Raw genomic sequence first — 19665 nt, 5'->3', positions numbered from 1 at the left:
GGACTTAAACGAATTCATTTCTCGACAACATCAGTTTCACATATTGACTTAGATTCTTATAGCCAAATCACATATGTTTTGTAAGCGGATGGACCAAACTCCTTGCACTCTATTTATAGCCTGAGGATGCCTAATGACTCGCCAGCCATTGGCTAAGTGCTTCAATGAGAGGCCTTTATCTCACACGTCATAAACTGAGCGCCCGTATCGAACTCTGCTTTGTCGAGTTGGAGGGCATTCTGAACGCGCTAACTGGGGGGTTCAATGACTGTCAAGGCGGAAGTGAGACGATTGCAGCGCGGCGGCGGCGAGTATGGCAGGCGCGCGGCGCGGTCTGACAAAGTGGCGCGCTGCGGCGAATACGGAGCGTGCGGTGACGAGCGACACAATGGCAGCCAGATGGCCTTACCGTGTGCGACTGGGCGCCGCCTTAGAGGCGTCATCCGGCCCGTTGTGCTGTCAGACGAATGGTAGCGGCTTCAGATGACGGCCAGTCTCGGGGAGACGGCGGGGAGACGGTGGAGCGAGGTCTGGCCTCGGGGAGACGGTGGAGAGAGGTCTGGCCTCTGGGAGACGGTGCATATCGGGGAGACGGTGCAGAGCGGGGAGACGGTGGGGAAGACGACGGAAGACCACTGGGGAGACTGGGGCAGACCACTGGGGAGGCGTTGGAGACTGAGGAGACGGCAGCAGACCACTAGGAAGAGGAGGGGAGACGGCGGGGAGGTGGTGCAGACCAGGGGAAGACTGTGAAAGACCACCAAGAGAACGGTGGGGAGACGGGAACAGACTGTGGGGACAGTCGCAGGTCGGCGCGGAGAAGATGGCATGCAAGGAAAGACGGTAATACGGACCCAAAGCGACCTATCTGTGACAAGTATGTAGGGTCAGAGGGAGGCTTGGCGGACCTGAAGTAGTGGAGTAATGGAGCTCCAAGCGCGCCACGACAGCCGAAACTTCCATGACCCAGCCGGGTGTCAGGGGCCCAGAGAGCAACAAGTTAGAGCAACACGTGGTGGGACGCCGCTACCGGTTCTAGCCCCGGGGGGACCGAGGCTGCAGGTCCAGCAACAGCCGGGTTAAGAGTTGCTATTATTGACTTCTGGGGAATGTTTTGCGATTGTGTTTGTCTGTGCTGTGTATATGTACATTTGTCTTCCTCCCGTTCTCTCTCTCTCTCTCTCTCTCTCTCTCTCTCTCTCTCTCTCTCTCTCTCTCTCTCTCTCTCTCTCTCTCTCTCTCTCTCTCTCTCTCTCTCTCTCTCTCTCTCTCTCTCTCTCTCTCTCTTTCTCTTTTTTTTTTCTCTCTCTCTCACTCTCACTCTCACTCTCACTCTCTCTTGCTCTCGCTCTCATTCTCTCTCCCTCTCTCTCTCCCTCTCTCTCTTTCTCTCTCTCTCTCTCTTTCTCTCTCTCTCTCTCTCTCTCTCTCTCTCTCTCTCTCTCTCTCTCTCTCTCTCTCTCTCTCTCTCTCTCTCTCTCTCTCCCTCTCTCGCTTGATACGGTTGAGTGACTTCCACGACCTGCTCTAAAACTTTAAGAAACAAAGTTTACGAAAAACTCAGTAAAGTTGACAAAAACCGAGTCACTGATTGAAAAATGATGTGTCTTTCTCATCGCTGGAACAATGATAACGCATTTTCATTGCATGTGAAGCATATTCGATCGAGTGATAGCATATAAGATTCGTAACCCGGCTCCCGGTCGGTGCGCTTGTAAGACTCGGCGTTAAAGTTTCCTCCAGTCGAACCGACCTACCACAGATGCCGACCACTGTACCACAGAATATATAGGCCGCGTTCGATGTCTCCTCGGACGAAGAACATTCTACGCAGAATATTCTATTTTGCGTTCGATGAAGCACACAGTCGGACGACGAGACCGGCCTTTTTGTGCGCCACTTACAAAATGTGCGTAAGTTTCGAAAAAGGCCCAAGTTTACGTTTCCATAGAGACCGCGCACAAATTTCAACAACTTCTGTAAACAGCTGCTGCGCCGCTTTTGAAATACGCGCCACCATTGCCTCTCTGCCCACCGTAGTACGCTCAAAAGATTCTGCGCGGACGGCAAAGATTCTACGTGACGTCACGTAGAATCTTTGCCGTCCGTGCGACATCGAACGGCATTTTGGGCCCGGACGGCATAGAATCTTCGCCGTCCGGGAGACATGGAACGCGGGGATAGTCTACGACACATGTCGTAGACTATATATTCCGTGACTGTACTATGGTGAGACGGAAAGACACCGTTACGAAGAGAAATGATCACCCTTCACTCTACCCGGAAGTTCGGAAGGTAGAGAGCATGCACCAAGAGAAACAGCAGCCGTCCTGGCCGCAAATGTGACAGCAGAATGTTTTGTTCCTCGACCGCCAGTTGCCTGCAATGGTAGGCTGTGCCGTTGATCACCGATTCAGGTCTGTCTGTGCGAGTCCGTGTGCACACTGCACAGATAGGCGACACTGAAACAGCTGTGTGATAGGCGGTCAAGTCCTTCATTTCAGCCTTTTAGATCTGAGAACTAGAGAATAAGTCTGAAGTCAACGCTACAAAATGCTGTTATAAAGCGACATCCGTTTTATATGCCCAAATCTAACTGCCTACGCTCACGTCTGACGCCAATAAGAGATCATTGCCTGGGGCCGTTATCCGAAGTCGATCGGCTGTGAGGAGCCGTCGGGGACCGATGGTGTGGCCGTGGACACTGGCAGCCCACTCGGCGGAGCGCAGAGGTGCGGGCGGCCCGGGCGGCCCGGACGGCCCGGGCGCAGCCGGCCGGCCCAGTTGGCGGCGGACGGCGGCGGACGGCGGCCGCGGGCGATGCCGGCGGCAGGCCCCGGGTCGCTCGACTGAGCGCACATGGGGAGACGCTCCCTGGTGCCAGTCGCCGACGGCGACCAGGTCCGAGAGACATGGGGCAAGAAGGTCGACTTCCTGCTCTCCGTCATCGGCTTCGCCGTCGACCTGGCCAACGTCTGGCGCTTTCCCTACCTCTGCTACCGAAATGGGGGAGGTAAGACCGAGCATGCTTTGTCCGCGTCTCCTGATGACGAAATGGGAAGGTAACCCCGTACATGTAACTCACAGCCTCCTGCTTACGAAAAAGGAGGTTGAAATCCTGTGCAAACCAGACACCCGCCTGCTGTTACCGGAATGACGAATGTAAGACACTGCGCATACCTTATGCAGCTGACACCCTGGGACGTGGAACTAGCCTGCAGTTTCCTCTGGCATAGCCTCCCAATGGCTTTGCTATAGTTATACTAATTATGTTTACTTGTACTCCTATCCAGCCGAAACAAATTTCGAAATCAACGGAAAGTCAAATTAACTTCTGTCGCTTATGGTCATTTTTTTGTCGGAAGCACCCTGAAATGTTCCAACGTTAACCAATACTAAATCACATTTTACTTTTATATCTTAAATTTTCCACCTTTCATTTTTTACCAAAGCCAAACTAGTCAGAAAACGATGAAATGTTGACTATCTCAAAGGGCTATTGCAAAAGCGGCCACATGACACAGCCATGCAAAGCGTCAAATTCATTTTCAAGTTCAGTGTTGACGCGAGAGCATTGACAGTAGAGAGTCGAGAGGAGTGTATACTTAGCCGTATGTCGCCGGCGGGCGTAATCAGCAGCAGCAGTGATAGTGACGTCATTGGATACCTACCGGATAGTTCCTCTGAGAGGCCATAGCTAAAAACTAATGAAATTGAGTACGCACCTACACATACATTCAAATTGATTTAATCTGTGCTTAACCCTAGAACGCCTAGGGGGGGGGTTGTATCAACCCCCCCCCCTGAGGTTTTTTCGAAGTGCACGCTAAACGGCTTGTCGTAGCGGGCTGAAATTTTCAATACCCTCTGGGGCAACCTTTGCGCATCTTTTGCCGAAAAAAAATTGATCGGGTCATTTCAGGTCACGGAGTTATGACGTCATAAGAGGTATAGCCTCCGGCCGACAGTTACCAAACGTGTGCGCCGAATCCCTAGGTTTTCTGCCGGTGATACCCACATTGTTTGATGGATCATGATGAAACTTCCCATGCATGTTGGGGCAAGCATTGGCTATCGTGTGGTGCAAGAAAATTGACCGGGTCAGGTCAGGTCACGGAGTTATGACGTCATAAGAGGAACAGAGTCCGGTACTATTTTTGAAAAGCGCCCGAACCACTATTTTGCTAATTCTTGTCACCTCAATGGGAATATGCAGCAATATTAGCTTCTATAAGGAGCAAATGGACCTTCCAAATCCAAAAATACAATCAGATTTCAAAAATTTAAATTTTGATTTTTCGAATTTCTGCCGCCGACTGTGACCTTGCCGACTTCCGGCGCTCCCAACGCGCCATTTTTAGAGCTAGGGAAACGAAATACATACCAAACGATAGAGAATTGATCAAGGAACACGATAGTGAAGGTTTCAAGTCGATATCTCCCACAGTTTTGCCGCAATCGCCGCGGAAAGTTGAAAAAAGTCTATTTTTCCGAAAATTTGACCTTTGACCGGTCAAAAGTAGGTAAAATGTTGACCTAGGACCAAAAAATATACCACCAATCGCGAGATCTCGTTGAGAGCAATCCGTTGGTTTTTTCCGCTAAGCTCTACGACCTTCCGTTTCGAAACGCCAGGGGGGGTCGTAACAACCCCCCCCCCCCCCCTGGTCGTTCGTGTTATGAGAAATGGCCTGGTCGTGCGATGGTTAATAAGTGATGGCCTAGCCGTGGGCTGAAGAGGAAATAAGTTGCATTACCTACCGTGTATCCATCAAGATATAGAAATCTTATTTCTCCGAAATCCACATTTTCCCGATCTAGATCGTTTTCAAAATTGTCTTTGTTACACTACAGGTGCTCACAACCAAGTGTATTTCCCATTTTTCACTCACAAATAGCACACTGTTCAGAGTCCATTTAAAACGAATACCTACCTCGTTAATGAAAAACAATCTCCGTTTGATGTGTATCGTGGGTCGGCGCTTAGCACCGCATAAATCCTCCAGTCGAATGTGCCAAAACGTGACTGCGAGTAAAGCAGGCATCGACGACTGAGACGACTGTCCTTTAAGGTGCCAGGGAGCCCGACAAACGAATTGATATACCGTTGAAAGCTCATACCAATAGGTAAGTACTTCCGTAGGTGGTATGCACTGTGTCAATATGAATAGCATATGTATTAGGTCGTTCAATAAGTAATGAACAATCGGTCAGAACTTCTTTATTTTTGTATTTAACACTTTCAAACTTTCACAGATTTATAGATCAGATGTTTCTGAATGCAGCCTATGCTTCAAGCAGGTACCCGCCCGCCTGCACACACTTCTCCCAGCGTTCCGGCCAACGCCGGAATTCCGCCCGGAAAAAACGCGTTTTCCGTCTTTTTCACCCAGTTCTTGACAGCGCACATGACTTCAGCGTCGGTCTCGAAGTGTTCACCACGGAGACCATCCTACAGGGTACCAAAGAGGTGAAAATCTGAAGGAGCCAGGTCCGGACTGTAGGGCGGCTGGGGCATGATTGTCCATCCCTGTCGCGTGATCTCCTCGCTCGTGGGGTGAGGCGTGTGCAGTCGGGCGTTGTCATGGTGTATGGTGATGTTGTTGACATCCAAGCCAGGCCTCTTCTTCAGGATTGCTAATTGCTAATACCTATTTATTTATATTTATCAGCCTCCTCAGGACTGTGATGTAGCGGTCGCTGTTCATAGTCCGCCCAGGTTCAAGAAAGTCCACCAGAATGACACCATCTCCACCCCAGAATATGGTGACCATAATCTTTCCAGCGGAGTGGAACTTCATGCCCCAGCTTCATGATGTCCAAGCCACCCAACAGTCCGGACCTGGCTCCTTCAGATTTTCACCTCTTCGGTCCCCTGAAGGATGGCCTCCGTGGTGAACACTTCGAGACCGACGCTGAAGTCATGTGCGCTGTCAAGAACTGGGTGAAAGAGACGGAAAACGCGTTTTTCCGGACGGGATTCCGGCGCTGACCGGAACGCTGGAAGAAGTGTGTGCAGGCGGGCGGGTACCTGTTTGAAGCATAGGCTGCATTCAGAAATATCTGATCTATAATCTGTGAAAGTTTGAAAGTGTTGTATAAAAAAATAAAGATGTTATGACCGATTGTTCATTACTTATTGAACGACCTAATAATATGATAAGGGACTACAAATGCATCGTAAGGCAGTTGAATCCAGTAACCGGTAAAATATAACGGAGGAGTGGGTACATACATACGCATACACACATGCAGACTTCAATATGTCAAACAATGGAGCCAGTCATACAATATACGTACGATACGTCATCTTAGGCTTATATTACCTCCGCCGTAAGCGGCTCGTATCCGGGTACTTCCCGTACGTAAAGGTAGAGGCTAATGTTTTATTGACAAAATTTTATAGCTGCCTTATTCGAATGATAAGCAGCGTCACACAATTTTTAACCATTTTTCTCTAAACTGGAAGAATGTAAAGGGAATCACAGTTGACATTTGTGGTGTGGTTTACATACAGCCCATTTTGGTGGTTTCCCAAATTCCTGAGAATTACTCTGTTCACGCAGCTGCATTTGACCTTTTCATCGCATTTTGTTGCACTCAAGCCTTTAACACTTGAGTTTTATTCACGATCGATGGCAACACAAGTCAAATTCCTAAATTAATAAAAATTGGTTTTAGGAATTTGACTTGTGTTGCCATCGATCGTGATTCGTGAATAAAACTCAATCATGTCTGATTATTTACAAACGCCTTTAAAGGTAGTGTGCCAGCTTTCCTGGACCGTATGGAGTTAATGGCCCAGATAAGGAGAACCGGATTTTTAGAACTTATCCATACCTTCAAAACTCATGGAAACGTCTTAAATTCTTCAAATTTTGAGTACCCCAGTGCGAAATTCGCCCCGACGGGTTGTCGGTCGTACCCCAACCACATTTCACACCACTATGAACAATAAATGCACACACTGAAATCGCTATTACCGATATGCTCATCCAATCAAGTTTCGATAAACCCGTTCATCATCATCTCCTGCGGTTTCGAACACGCCTGTTAGGTGGTGCGGACTCACTGGCGGATCCAGGCTTGCGTTTTGGGGGGGGGGCCAACTCATGCTGGAGCCAAACCTAGGGTACCCCCAAATCCTGTTTTCTCATCGGATTTAGGCCACTTATTTTTCGTCACAGCCCCGACACTATGATTTTTTTTTTTAACTAGAAAGAAAAAATATATAAATGGTAGCCCACCCGACCCATGCCTTTATATTACTTTGTAAGCACTTACCATTGCTTTTGTCGAACAGTTAACCCGCTTCGAGTCAGTGCTTGGGTCCCTTTGCGGGCCGGGAGGTGGTAAAACACCCCCTGTCTAACTCGGCTCCTAGGCCACGCACTGATTGAACTATGTTTCATTATCGTTTGGGGGAGGGGGCAAACGGGCCACTTTAGACCTCTGGGAAGGTGGCATGGCCCTAAATGCCCCCTCCCTGGATCCGCCAGTGTAAGAGACCATTGGAGCTGCAGTTGGGTACCTCAGACGTCAGGGTACGCCCTCAGATGTATAGGACTCGCATGGAGACCTCTTATGCTATAGTGGACTGAAAGGACCCAAAGGAGCCTGTCAAGGGCTCCCGGAGATAGACGTGGGCCCTCAGGAGCCCGCCAGAGCCCCCAATAAGGGATAAGTGAGGCATATCAAGTGCCTGCAATTGCATATTGCATAAGCCATAACGCCTTTACAAATCAATGTTTTATGCATCAGTGGCAGATCCAAGGGGGGCCACATGGGTCATGACCCCCCTTGGTGCCCGGGGGCACCACAGGCGTGTCAGGGGCACCACCGGCCTAGCAGGGGCACCACCAGCCCGCCAGGGGCACCACAGGCCTAGCAAGTAGCAAGGGCACCACGGGCCTGTGAGGGGCCCCACAGGCTTGTCAGGGGCACCCCAGGTCTGTCAGGGACACCAGAGACCTGCCAGGGGCGCCGCCGGCCTCGCAGGGGCACCATGGGCCTGTCAAAGGGGCACCAGAGACCTAGTAGGGATACCACAGGCCTTACAGGGGCACCACTGGCCTTACAGGGGCACCTTGGGCCTGTCAGGGGCATCACAGTCCTGTCAGGGCCCAGGGGCACCAGCGCCCTAGCAGGGGCACCACAGGCCTGCCAGGGGTACCACCGGTCTAGCAGGGGCACCACCGGCCTCGCAGGGGCACCATGGGCTTGTCAGGGGCCCCACCGGCCTCGCAGTGGCACCACCGGCCTCGCAGGGGCACCACCGGCCTCGCAGGCATCACGGCATCACGCAGGTCGCAGGGGCACCTTGGGCCTGTCGGGGGCATCACGGGCCTGTTGGGGGCACTTAAGGCTTGTCAGGGGCACCACAGTCCTGTCAGGTCCCAGGGGCATCAGCAGCCTAGCAGGGGCACCCTAGGCCCGCCAGAGGCACCACAGGCCTGCCAGGGTCCAGGGGCACCACAGGCCTAGCAAGGGCACCACGGGCCTGTCAGGGGCACCTCAGGCTCCCGTGCTACCCCCCCCCCCCCCCCCCCGGCTCCGCCAGTGATGCCACACCACGCGAAACACCGCCAACTACCAGCTGCCGCGCCATAAACACGTGCCAACAACAGTCTTTTTTTGGGACGCCGGTGAAAACAGGGCGCCGGAGGGCATATTAGTCACGTGATATTTGGAAGTTCTCCCCCTCCAGGGGCCTTCTACATCCTAAATGTCACGTGTGAATTTCACGAACCTTGATCAAATCGCCCCAGGCGCCCTGTTTTCACCGTCGTCCTTTTTTTGAAGGTCGACTCCGCTCGCGCAACTTTTGACTGACCCTCACTGCTACCATATTGCTTCCATATTATGCTGTGGAAACTTGTGAAAACGCCCTGTGGAATCAAGGTATATTTTCTTAGATTTTTTTCTGACGTTTTGGGGGGGGCCAAACAGGCCACTTTAGGCCTTTGGGGGGGGGGCCATGGCCCCCGTGGCCCCCCCCCCCTGGATCCGCCAGTGGGTGTGGTAGACCGCGCCCAAAGCCAGGGCCCCGGTAACGTGAGGTAGCCGAGTCGGGGCAGCGTGCGCTGACCCAAGCCGGGGCCGCGCGTCCTCCCGGTGTCATGTGATAGCCCGGGGGGATGCAGTAGACCGCGCCCAAAGCTGCGGCCCCGGCTTGGGTCAGCGCACGCTGCACCGACTCGGCTACCTCACGTTACCGGGGCCCTGGCTTTGGGCGCGGCTTCTGCTCATACTTTGTGGTGCGGTGGTGGTGCGTCGGGCCGCGCGCTCTGACTTCGGCCAAGAAAAATGCGTCAGCTGATCATTGTCATTTCTGCCACTTGCGTGTGGTGAAATGGGGTCATAACTTAAGAGACGGCTTTTTCATATCAATTATTTTACATAAAATCATATTTCAAACCATAAATAATGTTCGACAGCCAAATAAAAGAAACAATACCAATACAGGCTTACAGTTTAAGGCTCGACATTGTGTTGTCTACGATTAGACAGCTGATAACTCATTCCCGTACGTCGTAACTCTATAATGACCTTTGCTTATTGTCACATGTACGCCGCATTCGCGATTGTTGCCGACGCCTGTTTGCAGCTCAGCCCACTACAGTTGTTATACATATCGAAAAACCGATAAACTTTTAGGCGAAAAAGGCACTATTCCAGGCCCATTTTTTATTTTTGTTGCGATATTAGGTAAAAACAGAAGCTTCTTTTCCTAGGAAAAATAAAATGGGAAATCTTTCAAAGGTGGCACACTACCTTTAACACTCCCCGGTAAGAGCAGTTCACTCCTACAGTCCTGAAGCTTATGCCTTCCAAATGCCCGCAACTTTGTAATGCGCAAAAACTTATCGATCTGGGCGATCAAATACCTCCTCCGAAGCTGATCGAGCCCCGCTGCAGCCCCCGCAGTGTGAGTTCTCTCAGAAGGCCCCGAGAGTCGGGTAGCGCGGCGTCAGCCGACCGGCCCTCACTGCCCCACTGAGTGCTCCTATTGCCCGTGATTTTCTCTCCATTCGTGCTATTGGGGGCCTGAACTCCCTGACTGGTCGCTCCTGCCGCTCGACTGGCGCTGAATACGGCGACGACGACGTGGATTGTCCGCTAACGACTCCGCCATCAGAGGCGGCTGTCAATGGTCGCCTCCGACGACCCGTGATGGCGACATGGCGCTACTTACCGCCTAGCAATGCTCCTAATGGCCAGAGCCGCAGAAGCGCGCGACAGCAATCCGTAATATCACAAACCTGGCGAAAACTATTAGCATATGGCAGTATTTATAGTGGCGTACGTGTACAAATCCGTATGTAAGTGTTGTGTGCTTGTGTGTTCCGACATGATGACACAACAAGCTTGATGTCTATGGTACAGGCCCGTGCAATATAAACTTTCGATGACTCCCCTGTAATAACTGATACATGTGATGCATTTATGCACAGGAGACAGTAGGCAATAACTTGCATCAGAATGCATCAGAATGCATCAGAAACTACATACATAAGGAATTCTGACATGAAAGACAGGATGAGCTATGTGGTAAATCCACTCTTTCGACTTCTCTCTAAGAGATCAGCGACAAGTGGCCGTGGCGGCCCTCCAGCGACCGTATCTCTCCGGATAGGAGTATTTGGGAGACGCGCAGCAGCCGATCTCGAGGGGGCTCGGCGCGGTTTAGCGGTCGGCCCGAGCCCCACGCCTGTCGCCGGTTGCGTGCGACGCAGGAAGAGGCGACGCGATGGGGCGATGGGACCGAGGTCCGTCGGTAATAAGTAGCGGGGAGGGGGGGGGTCTGAGGAGGTCCGGAAGTGGCGGCGCCGTCCCCGACCGCTGCCGGCCGCCGCTATCGGCGCCGATCGGAGAGCCGGGCGGCCGACCTGTCCGCGGAAGGAGCACCGGTGACCTGTCCGCGGCAACACAGGCGCTCTGTGAGCGGCGGTAGCACGGGCGCTCCGTGAGCGGCGGTAGCACGGGCGCTCTGTGAGCGGCGGTAGCACGGGCGCTCTGTGAGCGGCGGTAGCGCGACGGCATGGGCGACCCTTCCGGGACGGTAGAACAGGCACCGTGAGCTGACGACAAACAGCAAGCAGTTAATCGGCATAACATTAAGCCGTCCGTAAGCAAAAGTAGTCAGCGTATAGCGTTCGTGTGCGTCATATATCGGTGGCAAAACGGACTTTTTCGGACACAATCAAATAGAAATACAGCTGACATGGACACTGACGTAATGGACGGGGTGTGCTGGTGTTCCCGCCTCCGTTGTGCGTGGTGTGCCGGTGTGTGCCCGAGTTGAGTCCCTGGAGACGCCACTGCCGTGCCCTGCCCTCCGGCAGTCGGCCGGCCGGCTGGGTTCCTGGTCCCTTGGTGGTCAGTGGGAGCGGAGCACCAATACACGCCGGAACGTTACTACCGCGTCTCACATGGCGCAGCCTGCAGGGTAGTGAACCGCGGTGTTAAGTGATAAGTGTTGCGGAACCGACGAGTGACGGCGATGTCTCATAACGGTGAGACTGTGGACGCTTCGCGGAGTGGTGTCGTGGCTCCAGCTGCAGGAGCTGGCCCGACGTGGGCCGGCCGGCACGCGCGACCGGACAGGCTGGACATCGCCAGCGACCGAGGCGAGTTATTTCACGTCTGGCGAGAGCGATGGGAAGATTATGTGCTGTTGTCTGGTCTGGAGCGGGCAGAGCCCCGCATTCAGATAGCCGCTCTCCGAGACTGCCTCACGGACGACACAATCAGAGTGCTTCGGAACCTGGAGCTAAGTGGACCCGATCGTACTGACGTGAGAAAGTCCATCGAGGCTCTAGAGAAATACGCGAACGGCCAAATCAATGAGGTCGTTGAGCGCAAAAAGTTCAACGAACGGGTACAGGAACAGGGCGAATCCTTTGATGACTTTTTAACGTCCCTTAGAGAACTCGCCCGCAGCTGCAATTTTTGCACTGAATGTCGCGATTCGCTTATAAGGGATAGAATCATTATGGGTCTGAGGTCTGCAGAGACCGTTCGATGTCTGTGTGCAACACCGGACCTGTCTCTGTCGGCCACTGTTACTGTTTGCAGGGCGCAGGAGGCGGCATCTCGCGACGCACGGGAGCTGCACGGCGGCACTGCGGACGGCCCGTCGGCCCTGCAGGTGTGGTCGCCCCGGGCCGGTGGCGGTCCGGCCGCCTGCACTGGCTGCGGTCGGCGGACGCACCGACCAGGCCAGCAGTGCCCCGCCCGCGGGCTGCGGTGTCGGGCCTGCCGGGGACCGGACCACTTCGCAGCTGTGTGCCGGTCGAGGACCGACGGCCGGCGGAGCCGCGAGGGGTCGTACGGACGGTACCGATCCCCGCCGCCCCGGGACCGGTATCGGTCCCCACCGCTCCGTGATCGGTACCTGTCATCTCCGCCGCGAGACCGGCCTCAGTCTCCGAGAGGTCGGCACATGTCGTCGCCGCCCCGAGAGGTGTACCGGTCACCATCTCCCCGCGATCGGCACCGTGCAGCGACAGGGGATCGTCGCGCCTCTCGTAGTCGCCGACGGCAGTCTCCAGACGGGTACGGCCGAGTCCGTTTCCGGCGGGATGGTGAAACGGCGAATCACGTGGACCGCCGGAGCCCCAGCACATCGGCTATCATCGCGTCTGCATCGGTACAGGGCGCCCCGAGGGTGCGGGTACGCGTAGAGGCGTACTACTCTGCTGATGTGGACGCGCTGCCCGACACCGGAGCGGACATCAGTGTTGGAGGTATCCAGTTCCTGGACGACATGAATGAGTTCCCTGAGAACCTTCTACCGCCCAACGAGCACCCGAAAGCAGCTGACGGAGCCACCGTCAAGTCTATCGGCGTTCTTCCCGTTCGTATCACCCTGGGTGACGTCACGGTTGATGACGACATACATATTCTTCCGCGCGTCACGGGTCTGCTGATGTCATGGAGGACCACCCGCCGGTTAAACATTATTCCAAAGGACTACCCGCGTCAAATGAAGAGCGCGACCTCGACGCCCTACGTCAACAGCGCTGGTTCGAGACACCCGGCAGTTCCAGACGACAGCAGTACGACTGCTACCCCGGTCTTTGAAGATCAAGCAAGCTCGACCGGAGGACTGCGCAGCACGGCCATGCCAGCGCCATCTACAACGCAACCCGACCGCTTTGTGGCGACATCTGTGCGGGCGGAATCCGCACCGCGCTGTCGCCAAGCTGCACTGCCATCTACATCCCAGGTCAGGGAAGAGACACTAACTCCGAGCACTCACTGTACGACCAACGGTCAGATAGCCACTCCCGAGCACCGAGAGGAGCAACGTGCCACGAAGATCCCAGACCTCGTGCAGGAATTCCCCACTGTGTTTGATGGCAACATTCGGTGCATGCCAGGAGAGGAGTACAAGATCCATCTCCGTGAAGATGCGGTGCCATTCTGCGTCACCGCGCCACGACGGGTACCACTGTCGTATCGTGACCCTCTGAAAGAGGAGCTGAAACGTCTTGAGGACCAAGACATCATCTTCCCGGTGACGACTCCGACTGACTGGTGCGCACCGATCGTTGTCAGCGCTAAAAAGGGAGGCGGCATCCGGCTCTGCGTGGATCTTTCGATGCTGAACAAACACATCCGTCGAGAACGCTATCAATCACCGACTCCAGCAGAAGAAGTAGCATCCATTGTCGGAAAGAGGGCCAAATGGTTCACAGTGGTTGATGCTGCCAAGGGATACCACCAGTGCCCGCTTGCGGAAGAAAGTAGGCTACTGACAACTTTCATCACACCGTTCGGGAGATTTGCCTTCAAACGCGCCCCGTATGGTGTCTCGTCGATCTCCGAGCATTACAACCGGAGGATGGACGAGGCACTGCAGGGAATGCCCGATAACTACCGGAAAGTGGTAGATGACGTCATCATCTTCAGCAGCACACTGGAAGAGCACATCCAGCACGTTCGGGAATTTCTGTCTCGATGCGAGGAACGAGGCATTTCCCTCAACCTGGGAAAGCTCCAACTGGCTCAACGCTCCGCAAAGTTTGCCGGCTTCATTGTGACACAAGAGGGGTACAAGCCAAACCCGCAACTGACTCAAGCTCTATCTGCGTTCCCGACTCCGCGTAACATCTCCGACTTACGCGGATTCTTCGGACTCATCAACCAGCTGTCCCCATTCACCGACAGTGTAGCAGAGCTAATGGAGCCGCTTCGTTCTCTTCTGAGTCCAAGAACCACCTTTCTGTGGGAAGAGCATCATCAGCGGGCGTTCGAGAGAGCGAAGGAACACCTTGCTTCGGTGCCGACTCTCGGCTTCTTCGACCCCACCAGGCCGACGATGCTCGCAACCGACGCGAGTCGCAAGAAGGGTCTGGGCTTTGTTCTGCGACAAGCTGACAAGGATGGGCGATGGCACGTCATCCAAGCTGGATCACGCTTCCTCAGTGATGCCGAAACGCGGTACGCGACCATCGAGCTTGAGGCGCTCGCTGTATGCTGGGGCCTACAGAAGTGCCGCCTGTTCATCGGAGGACTTCCGAGCATCGAAGTAATCACGGACCATCGTCCTCTCGTACCAATTCTCAATAGCAAGACGCTAGACGAGATTGAAAATCCAAGGCTGCAGCGTCTCAAGTTACGGATGAGCGAGTTTGGGACAATCTCAGCAAGATGGGTACCGGCCTCCCAGCACAGCGCTGCAGACGCCCTGTCTAGGAACCCGATCGAGCACCCAAACGAAGACGACGAGTGTGGAGAGGATGCAACGACTTCCTGCATCCAGTCTATCGTCATCAGTGAACTCAAGGCCCATGACGTCGACATCAGTCTCAAAGAGGTCCGGGAGGCTGCTGCTGCGGACCACGAGTTCCAGCTACTGGCAGAAGTCATTCGAAACGGCTTCCCTGACAGTAAATCAGAGGTCCCAGAAGCCGTCAAAAGGTACTGGCCAGTTCGAGATCGCCTGACAGTGGACGATGGAATCGTTCTTTGTGGATGCAGGGTCGTTATACCCCCATCCCTGCGGAAGAGAACGCTCGTGACACTCCACGCGGGGCACCTGGGGAGAGAAAGGACAATTTCCAGAGCAAGACAGATCGTCTTTTGGCCAGGAATGAATGCTGACGTCGATCACGTCACAAAGTCGTGCGACCGCTGTCAGAGTGAGCTCCCCTCCCAACAGCGGGAGACGCTGATCCAGCACGAGCTTCCAGGACGACCCTTTCAGCATCTGACTGTCGACATTGGAAGTCACGCTGGAGGTAAATATCTTGTTGTTGTGGATGGGTTTTCTGGATGGCGTCATGTAGCATACCTCGGCTTACACTCGGGCACAACCAAAGTCATATCTGCCTTGTTAAATGTCTTCCGACAAATCGGGGTTCCTGAGGCACTGTGGAGTGACGGGGGCACTGAATTCACATCATATCAGTTCCGAAGTTTTCTCAGAAAGTGGGGCATCAGTCATCACACATCATCTCCCCACTATCCACAATCTAATGGGCTCGCCGAGTCTGGAGTGAAGGCTGCTAAAAAGCTATTGAGAAGGTGCTGGGACTTTCGCAGGTGCAGACTGGACGAGGACGCCTGGACGAGAGGGATCCTCCAACACTGGAACACGCCCGGTAGCTGCGGAGTGTCGCCAGCTCAGCTCGTGTACGGACGACCGATCAGAGACACTCTCCCATCACACCCTGATCTCTACAAACGGCAGCCCCCTGAAGAGTTCGCTGACCGACGAGAGGAGTGCCGTCGTAAAACTAAGGAGCACTACGACAGCCGAGCACGGGATCTCCCAGAGTTCCCAGTCGGAACCCATGTACGGGTGCAAGACGTCCGCACCCGCCGGTGGGAGAGGTGCGGCACAGTGACTGACGTCCTACCGTTCCGGAGGTATCGTGTGCGGTTCGACGATGGCGGCAGTGTAGACCGCAACCGGTGCCACCTTCGCCGGAGGTATGCTGTTGTTGAACCGTGTCTAGCGGAGAGGAGCGGTGCATCGGACAACTCAGGTCCGACCGGGCAGCGTCGCGCCGAGGTGCCCAGCGGAGGCCGACAGCCGCTTCAGGGGACGTCCCGTCTCGCCGAGGAGCCGCCGCTCCGACGGTCGACGCGGACGAGGAGACGGCCGAGGCGTCTGATAGAGGAGATGTGATGATAGGCTTGCGTGTGCGCAGCGTGATGTTTCTTTTCACTTGTCAAGTTATTTTGTTGTTATTTTGTTGTCAAGTTGTTTTCGTTGTTACGTTATGTTGGTACTTACGGCTGTAATATGAGCTCAGGTGGGACCCCTGAGGGGAGGGGAGATGTGCTGGTGTTCCCGCCTCCGTTGTGCGTGGTGTGCCGGTGTGTGCCCGAGTTGAGTCCCTGGAGACGCCACTGCCGTGCCCTGCCCTCCGGCGGTCGGCCGGCCGGCTGGGTTCCTGGTCCCTTGGTGGTCAGTGGGAGCGGAGCACCAATACACGCCGGAACGTTACTACCGCGTCTCACACGGGGTAATCTCAGACTGACCGGTTCTGCCGACATCCCACACGCCTATGAATTTTGGGAAGGATGAAATGTAAAATGATTTACTTCTCTTCATGCAATGAGTAAATTTAAACAGTAGCGGCGGAACACCTTCAATTAAGGAGGGGCACTGCCGACTTTTGGTCCCATTCTTTCCATGCAACGACCATAGGGCTAATGTTAAAATGCCAAAATCAAAGGGGGGCACGGTGCCCCGGTGCCCTCCCCGTTCCGCCGCCTATGAATTTAAACTCATTTCTGGGGAAACATCGTATTTAGGTACTGTACGCTGAACGCTTTCCCCTTTTTCTCTCGGCTTCACCGGCTGACCTAACTTTTTGCCCCTTGTGGTGTCTGTCTCCCAGCGGTGTTTCTGGCGTTCCCTGCTGACGCTTCCACTGCGGTGTTTTTACAGGGGCGTTCTTGGTGCCGTACGGCATCATGCTGGTGCTCGGCGGTATCCCGCTCTTCTTCATGGAGCTCTGCATCGGCCAGTTCAATCGCAAGGGGGCAATCACCTGCTGGGGCAACCTGGTGCCCCTCTTCAAAGGTCAGCTCAATCGATCCAAGTGCGCGTAATCGATGCGCAATCGACTACAACAAAACACGAGCCTTTCCTGCACTAAAATAGTCATGACGTGAAATGTTCTCGGCGACCCACCTTAAAATTTTGAATCTGTATAGGTACCTATATCCTGTGAGATACAGTGCATGACTCCGTGCCACCGTGTGACTCCGATCAGTGAGACTGCGAGTGTGTGACTCGAGTCATGACTGCGAAAAGGAACACCCTGAACCAGAGTACCTACTCCGTCGCCCAGTCCCAACCCAACCGTGCGATGTCGTCCCCAGTCCATTGGGTCGCGGTTCCCGATTCTGCCACCGTCCGGCAGTCTGTTCGGACTGTTGTCCGGCGCTCCCCAGGGGCCTATCGGTTCCTATCGAGCCGAGACGAGATCCGCCAGATTAAATATCGACAATGTGATTTTATCCTTCATCTGGAGCATTACAGCCAATCAAATTACGGCTAGGAAGGCCGCGTCCCCGAACTACGTCACATGCCACTCACACGCGCCAGCCGGGAGAGAGGGAGGGAGAGGGAGAGAGAGAGAGAGAGAGAGAGAGGGGAGAGGAAGAGGAAGAGATGAGGGGAACGACGGGAAAGGAGAGCCAGAGAAGAAGACGAAGGTTAAGATATAAGTGAATCTCCTTTTTTCTGACGTGTCTTTTTCAATTTTCAATAGTTGCGGGCTGCGGCACCATTTAGCATAAGCGACATTGGCCTAGTCTCTTGGTACACACAGCCGTTTTTTGCAGGAGATATTTGCCAAATTATTTCGGTTACCTTTACGTGGAATACTATCGATGTGTCTGCACTGTAAAAAAATGTTTACTAACTTCCTAGTTATCCGGTCACTTCTCACTAACAAAATGCGAGTAGACTTCACTTTTCATTAACAAAATGTGAGTAGACTTCATGTATATGTACTCGCTTTTTGTCAGTGAAAAGTGGCGGGATAACTAGGAAATAAGTAAACATTTTTTACAGTGTATACCAAACGTTTGCATATAACCGTGTCTTTTTTTTCGTTTCAGGAGTGGGCTACGCCGTCGTGCTAATCGCTTCTTACGTTGATCTTTTCTACAACGTGATTCTGGCCTGGTCTCTGCGTTACTTTTTCTCGTCGTTCACTTCTAAGCTGCCGTGGACCAACTGCAACAACACTTGGAACACTGATCACTGTGTCGAGGTGAGCCGGAATTTCAACGTCTGGTCTTCATAGTGGTGAGGCACTGCGTGTGCCGAGAAAGGTAACAGCGCATATTGCAAAACGGTTTATGGAGGATGCTTATTTAGGATTATTCAATATCTAGGATGTGAAAGATGTCTCATATAAGAAACAAAGCGTTGCTTATAAACTTATTATTATCACGAACGTAGGCCTCTGTACACTGTACAGTGCACACCTTCGGAGATATACAGAGGTCTTTATCATGAATCACGAACATATGTTCAGTGTATGAGCTAATAAGGATGACAAACTCGGTATCAATTGTAAAGATACGTTTGTTAATTAATTTATTAGTTATTAAAGTTAATTCGTTAGTTTATCATAGGTAACTATGTACTAACACTGACTGGAAAGTGCCTCCCTCCGTCATGAGCCACTACATGTGCTGGCAGGTGGGGAAGAGTTACCCCAACGAGACAACGATAGACAGCGGCGGTAACATCAGCCTGGCCGAAATTGATGACGGCGAAGACCACAACTTCACATCGCCAGCAGAGGAGTACTGGATGTGAGTCCGGCCACTCGGCATCTAATCGAGGGCAAAGGGTGCGCTTATTGGGCATTGGGTTGTAGGGAGCACTTGTCAGCGTATAGCGTATTGCGTACGTCGTAATACCGTTGGTGATAAAAAAAAATACACAAAAAAGATGTCCATCATTATAGGAAGCTCGCATGCATGCTCCGATGAGGCTTAATATTCGCCCGCTTTACGATATCGCTTATTATTACCGTACTTAATACGACACATTTTCCTCATAAAATACTTATCTCTATTCCACGTCGGCACGTCATACGTTTTTCATTGCGAAGCTGACCGCTCGGCCTACCGTTCAGGTATAACGTGCTGGAGATCGACAAGAGCGGCGGTATCACCGACCTCGGGGTAATCAAGTGGGACCTGGCGCTCTGCCTGCTGGCCGTCTACATCATCTGCTACTTCTCACTCTGGAAGGGAATCTCCACCTCTGGAAAGGTGAGTGTCGGAGGCGCGGGGCGCCAGTCTGGCCCAGGTGGGGAGCATCCGGTCCGGGTCCTCCCCGGGGAGCAGCGGTCCGGGTCCTCCCCGGGGAGCAGCGGTCCGGGTCCGTCAGTCTGGCCCAGGTGACTGGGGAGCATCCGGTCCGGGTCCTCCCCGGGGAGCAGCGGTCCGGGTCCGTCAGTCTGGCCCAGGTGACTGGGGAGCATCCGGTCCGGGTCCTCCCCGGGGAGCAGCGGTCCGGAGCCGCAGAGCGTGGTCCGGCCGAGTTCCCGAGCCTGTCGCGCTCCGGACTCGGTCTGTCACCGCTGTCGCCTCCGTGAATGGCCTCAAAGAAAGTCATCAATCAGCCGCCAAACCAATCAGCGGCGAAGAGTCACGGTGATGTTATTGAGAGACTGA

General features: G+C 53.7%; 1 protein-coding gene across 3 annotated transcripts in view; it reads left to right on the top strand.

Annotated features, from left to right (window-relative positions):
- The first annotated feature begins 2782 nt into the window (after window positions 1–2782).
- Window positions 2783–19665, top strand: part of LOC122367879 (sodium-dependent dopamine transporter-like) — a 30327-nt gene continuing 13444 nt past the window's right edge. Inside the window, exons 1-5 of one of the 3 annotated variants that reach the window (XM_043341404.1) lie at window positions 2783–3013; window positions 16910–17044; window positions 18091–18245; window positions 18680–18795; window positions 19122–19260. In XM_043341404.1, coding sequence (XP_043197339.1) covers window positions 2860–3013; window positions 16910–17044; window positions 18091–18245; window positions 18680–18795; window positions 19122–19260 — 699 coding nt within the window. In that variant the 5' untranslated portion in view covers window positions 2783–2859. Of the gene's footprint in view, window positions 3014–11285; window positions 11631–11740; window positions 11772–16907; window positions 17045–18090; window positions 18246–18679; window positions 18796–19121; window positions 19261–19665 lie in introns of those variants that run through there. The other 2 variants (XM_043341405.1, XM_043341406.1) reach the window with 2 other exon arrangements.

This window comes from Amphibalanus amphitrite, unplaced genomic scaffold (assembly GCF_019059575.1).
Source record: "Amphibalanus amphitrite isolate SeventyFive unplaced genomic scaffold, NRLGWU_Aamphi_draft 000902F_arrow, whole genome shotgun sequence".
In the NCBI taxonomy this organism is placed as follows: Eukaryota; Metazoa; Arthropoda; class Thecostraca; order Balanomorpha; family Balanidae; genus Amphibalanus; species Amphibalanus amphitrite.
The sequence above is the reverse complement of the archived record's forward strand: the minus strand, read 5'-3'. Positions and strand labels throughout refer to the sequence as shown.